Consider the following 5,000-nt stretch of genomic DNA (forward strand, 5'->3'; position numbering starts at 1 on the left):
TTGTTTAGACTATACCGGTTTTCAAGACCGGAGCTATCAACCACTCAGCCATCTCTCCCCGAGACAATTTCTATTTTATTCCTACAAATGGAATATGACTATATGAGATGATACACTAACTATCTGTAGAAACATCCCAGATGCAAATCCATATTTCGATGTATCTATCTGTAGATTGTATACATATGATATATGCATGATCCAGTATTTCTGCTTGTGAAGTAAATACTAAACTCCCCTCGACTCCATGTCCGAATAAAATAAAGCGGTAAGGTAATAAGTTCTAAAGAATCAATTGATTCATGGTCAAATCCCTACATGATGCATTTTATTACAATTTTTACTAAGCGAGGGATCAAATGGTATAGTTCATTTGTTGGTAGCTTGGAGGATTACAAACATGACTATTGCTTTCCAATTAGCTGTTTTTGCATTAATTGCGACTTCATCAGTCTTACTGATTAGTGTACCCGTTGTATTTGCTTCTTCTGATGGTTGGTCAAGTAATAAAAATATTGTATTTTCCGGTACATCATTATGGATTGGATTAGTCTTTCTGGTAGCTATCCTTAATTCTCTCATCTCTTGAACTTATTTTGTATTTCCCCGATCCAAAAACTCCATTCCTTCTACCTTCTACTTCTAATAAATTTAATAATTCGGATTGTGAGACACATTAAGATTCAATCTGAGTTCCAAAAAAAATTATATTTCATTCTTGTATCTGAATATTTGGCCCTGTACATATGATCCAGACGCATATATGATATATGATATATGTCATATATGTGTGGACATATGCGTGCGTATCAGGAACGCAGAAAATGCGGATATGGTCGAATGGTAAAATTTCTCTTTGCCAAGGAGAAGATGCGGGTTCGATTCCGCTATCCGCCCACGGTGAAGTAATGTATTATGATAAGATAAGAGATAAAATCCAAAATTAAATTCGAACTACTAATGCTAACTACCCCCCCTAATGCTAACTACCCCCCCCCAAAAAAATAGTTATTAATTAGAATTACACCTAAAAAGATCTTTTTTTTTTTACAAAAAAATGTTGCGGAGACAGGATTTGAACCCGTGACCTCAAGGTTATGAGCCTTGCGAGCTACCAAACTGCTCTACTCCGCGCTGAAGAACCGGGAACTTATGTACGAAGAAAGATTGGATACGCCCCTCTACCATATCCGTACAAATAGAATAGTCTATTTATACAGAATGGTAAAGAGGGCTCCTCTATCTTCTATGATAATAGATCATAGAGATTCATACAAAAGATCATAGAGATTCATACAAATACGAAAGGATATTTTTCTCTTTACCAACTTGATCTTATTGCGCCCGGTAACAAACATGCATGAAACATTTCTCGAAGTATGTGTCCGGATAGCCCAAAGTCTCGATAGTTAGCTCTAGGTCTTCCAGTCAAAAAACAACGTCGATGGAGACGTATAGGTGCACTATTACGTGGTGGGGATTGCAATTTTCCATGAATTTCCCATTTTTCACTCAATGATGGAACTTTGCTTATTTTTTTTTTTGAGGATCGACGAATCAAATGATATTTCTGTTCCAATTTCTGCCGCTTCTTCTCCCTCTGAATCAAACTTTTTCTTGCCATAATATAATGTTCAGTTCCTATTATTATCAATGATACAGTTCGGATCCTAGATGTAAAAATATAAGAAGGTAGATCCTCCCTCTCCATCGAAACAAATGAGATTGTTGCTGATACAGTACATAAAAAAAATAATAAATAACTAAATTAAAATTAACCAAATTTTCCTGATGTAGAGGCAATCAAGAAAGCTGCATAAGTGAATATATAGCCTACGGAAAAGTGGGCTAATCCAACCAATCTTGCTTGCACAATGGAAAGAGCCACTGGCTTATCTCTCCATCGAATCAAATTAGCCAAAGGTGTGCGTTCATGAGCCCATGCTAAAGTTTCAATCAATTCCTGCCAATATCCGCGCCAAGAAATTAAAAACATAAATCCAGTAGCCCAAACAAGATGTCCAAATAAGAACATCCACGCCCATACGGATAAACTATTCATACCAAAAGGATTATATCCATTGATAAGTTGTGAAGAGTTTAACCATAGATAATCTCTTAACCATCCCATTAAATAAGTGGAAGATTCATTAAATTGTGAAACGTTACCCTGCCATAAAGTGATGTGTTTCCAATGCCAATAAAAAGTAACCCACCCAATGGTATTTAACATCCAGAAAACTGCCAAATAAAATGCGTCCCAAGCAGAAATATCACAAGTACCGCCGCGTCCTGGGCCGTCGCAAGGAAAACTATAACCGAAATCCTTTTTATCTGGCATTAACTTGGAACCACGTGCATCTAAAGCACCTTTTACTAAAATCAGTGTAGTTGTATGCAAACCTAGAGCAATAGCATGATGAACCAAGAAGTCCCCAGGACCTATTGTTAAGAAGAGTGAATTACTATTCTCATTAACAGCATTCAACCAGCCCGGTAACCATATGCTTCGACCTGCATTGAATGCTGGGCCATTCGTTGAAGATAAGAGTACATCGAACCCATATGAAGTCTTACCATGAGCGGATTGTATCCATTGGGCAAATATAGGTTCAATCAAGATTTGTTTTTCCGGAGTACCAAAAGCGAGCATAACATCGTTATGAACATAAAGGCCCAAGGTATGGAACCCAAGAAACAGGCTGGCCCAACTTAAATGAGATATGATAGCTTCTTTGTGGTCTAACATTCTTGCCAATACATTATCCTCATTCTGTTCTGGATTGTAATCTCTAATGAAGAATATAGCTCCATGAGCAAAGGCTCCTGTCATGATAAACCCTGCGATGTATTGGTGATGAGTATATAACGCAGCTTGAGTAGTAAAGTCTTGTGCTATGAATGCATAAGCAGGTAAAGAGTACATGTGTTGAGCTACTAAGGAAGTAATAACCCCTAAAGAGGCTAGAGCAAGACCTAATTGAAAATGAAGCGAATTATTGATTGTGTCATAAAGACCCTTATGCCCACGCCCTAATCGACCCCCTGGAGGAATATGTGTTTCTAAAAGATCTTTGATACTGTGCCCAATCCCGAAGTTAGTTCTATACATATGACCAGCGATCAGGAAAATAAATGCAATAGCTAAATGATGATGAGCAATATCGGTCAGCCATAAACTTTGCGTTTGTGGATGAAATCCACCGAGAAGGGTTAGAATGGCAGTTCCTGTTCCTTGGGAAGTACCAAATAAATGGCTACTCGAATCAGGGTTTTGGGCATAAAGATTCCACTGACCCGTAAAAAGTGGTCCCAACCCTTGAGGATAGGGTAATACATCTAAAAAATTATTCCATCTGACGTACTGTCCCCTGGATCCTGGAATAGCGACATGAACTAAATGTCCTGTCCAAGCCAAAGAACTCACTCCGAAAAGTCCTGACAAATGATGATTTAGACGAGATTCGGCATTTTTGAACCACGAAACGCTTGGTTTCCATTTTGGTTGTAAGTGTAACCAACCCGCTATTAAGGATATAGCAGAAAGAAATAATAGAAAAAGAGCTCCAGTATAAAGATCTTCATTAGTGCGTAATCCGATTGTATACCACCACTGATAAACGCCGGAATAAGCGATATTCACTGGACCGGTAGCACCTCCTCGAGTAAAGGCTTCTACAGCTGGTTGACCAAAATGAGGATCCCAAATTGCATGAGCAATAGGTCTTACATGTAAAGGGTCTTGTATCCATGACTCAAAATTTCCTTGCCAAGCTACATGAAAGAGATTTCCGGACGTCCACAGAAAGATTATTGCTAATTGCCCAAAGTGAGAAGCAAAAATGTTCTGATAAAGACGTTCCTCAGTAATATCATCATGACTCTCGAAGTCATGTGCGGTAGCAATACCAAACCAAATACGACGAGTAGTGGGGTCCTGAGCTAAGCCTTGGCTAAACCTCGGAAATCTTAATGCCATAATGCCTTTCAAATCCTCCTAGCCATTATCCTACTGCAATAATTCTTGCTAAGAAGAATGCCCATGTTGTGGCAATTCCACCCAGAAGGTAATGGGTTACTCCTACAGCACGTCCTTGTACAATGCTCAAGGCTCTAGGCTGAGTAGCAGGAGCAACTTTTAATTTGTTATGAGCCCAAACGATGGATTCAATGAGTTCTTGCCAATAACCACGGCCACTGAATAGAAACATTAAACTGAAAGCCCAGACAAAATGAGCACCTAAGAAAAAGAGACCATATGCAGATAATGAAGAACCATAAGACTGAATTACCTGAGATGCCTGTGCCCATAAGAAATCTCGAAGCCACCCATTAATAGTAATGGAACTCTGCGCAAAGTTTCCTCCTGTAATATGAGTTACTACCCCTTGATCACTTATAGTACCCCAAACATCCGACTGCATTTTCCAACTGAAATGGAAAATAACTACGGAAATCGCATTGTACATCCAGAATAGACCTAAGAAGACATGATCCCAGGCAGATACTTGACATGTCCCCCCTCTTCCAGGTCCATCACAAGGAAAACGAAAACCAAGATTTGCTTTATCAGGTATCAAACGGGAACTGCGAGATAGAACACCTTTCAGTAGTATCAATACAGTCACGTGGATCGTAAATGCATGAATATGATGGACTAAGAAGTCTGCGGTTCCTAATGGAATAGGTAACAAAGCTACTTTGCCGCCTACTGCTACCAACTCACCACCTCCCCAAGTTAAGCTGGTACTTGCTGTTGCACCAGGAGCTGTTATGCCGGGTGCTAAAGCATGGGTGTTTTGTACCCATTGAGCAAAGATGGGTTGTAATTGTATAGCGGTATCTGAAAACATATCTTGTGGACGCCCTAAAGCGCTCATGGTATCATTATGAATATACAAGCCAAAACTGTGAAAACCCAGAAATATACATGCCCAGTTAAGATGTGATATGATTGCATCGCGGTGTCTAAGGACACGATCTAATAGATCGTTGTATCG

General features: G+C 39.2%; 2 protein-coding genes and 1 non-coding gene across 3 annotated transcripts; all 3 read right to left on the reverse strand.

Annotated features, from left to right (window-relative positions):
- Nucleotides 1–1,060: 1,060 nt before the first annotated feature.
- Nucleotides 1,061–1,134, reverse strand: TRNAM-CAU (transfer RNA methionine (anticodon CAU)). The gene has a single exon. It is a non-coding gene; the product is annotated as a tRNA-Met (tRNA).
- A 178-nt stretch (nt 1,135–1,312) lies between these two features.
- LOC135663371 (photosystem I P700 chlorophyll a apoprotein A2) lies at nt 1,313–4,572 on the reverse strand. Its single transcript, XM_065176815.1, has one exon. It carries the CDS (start codon nt 3,977–3,979, stop codon nt 1,775–1,777), a length of 2,205 nt encoding a protein of 734 aa, XP_065032887.1. The 5' UTR covers nt 3,980–4,572; the 3' UTR covers nt 1,313–1,774.
- Nucleotides 4,005–4,880, reverse strand: LOC135663375 (photosystem I P700 chlorophyll a apoprotein A1-like). The gene has a single exon (XM_065176819.1). It carries the CDS (start codon nt 4,878–4,880, stop codon nt 4,005–4,007), a length of 876 nt encoding a protein of 291 aa, XP_065032891.1.
- Between the last annotated feature and the right edge of the window lie 120 nt (nt 4,881–5,000).

Source organism: Musa acuminata, unplaced genomic scaffold (assembly GCF_036884655.1).
Source record: "Musa acuminata AAA Group cultivar baxijiao unplaced genomic scaffold, Cavendish_Baxijiao_AAA HiC_scaffold_708, whole genome shotgun sequence".
NCBI lineage: Eukaryota > Viridiplantae > Streptophyta > Magnoliopsida > Zingiberales > Musaceae > Musa > Musa acuminata.

Excerpts from the sequence above, each read along its gene's own strand:
- LOC135663375 (XM_065176819.1), bottom strand. The coding sequence starts at position 4,880 with ATGAGCGCTTTAGGGCGTCCACAAGATATGTTTTCAGATACCGCTATA.
- LOC135663371 (XM_065176815.1), bottom strand. The coding sequence starts at position 3,979 with ATGGCATTAAGATTTCCGAGGTTTAGCCAAGGCTTAGCTCAGGACCCC.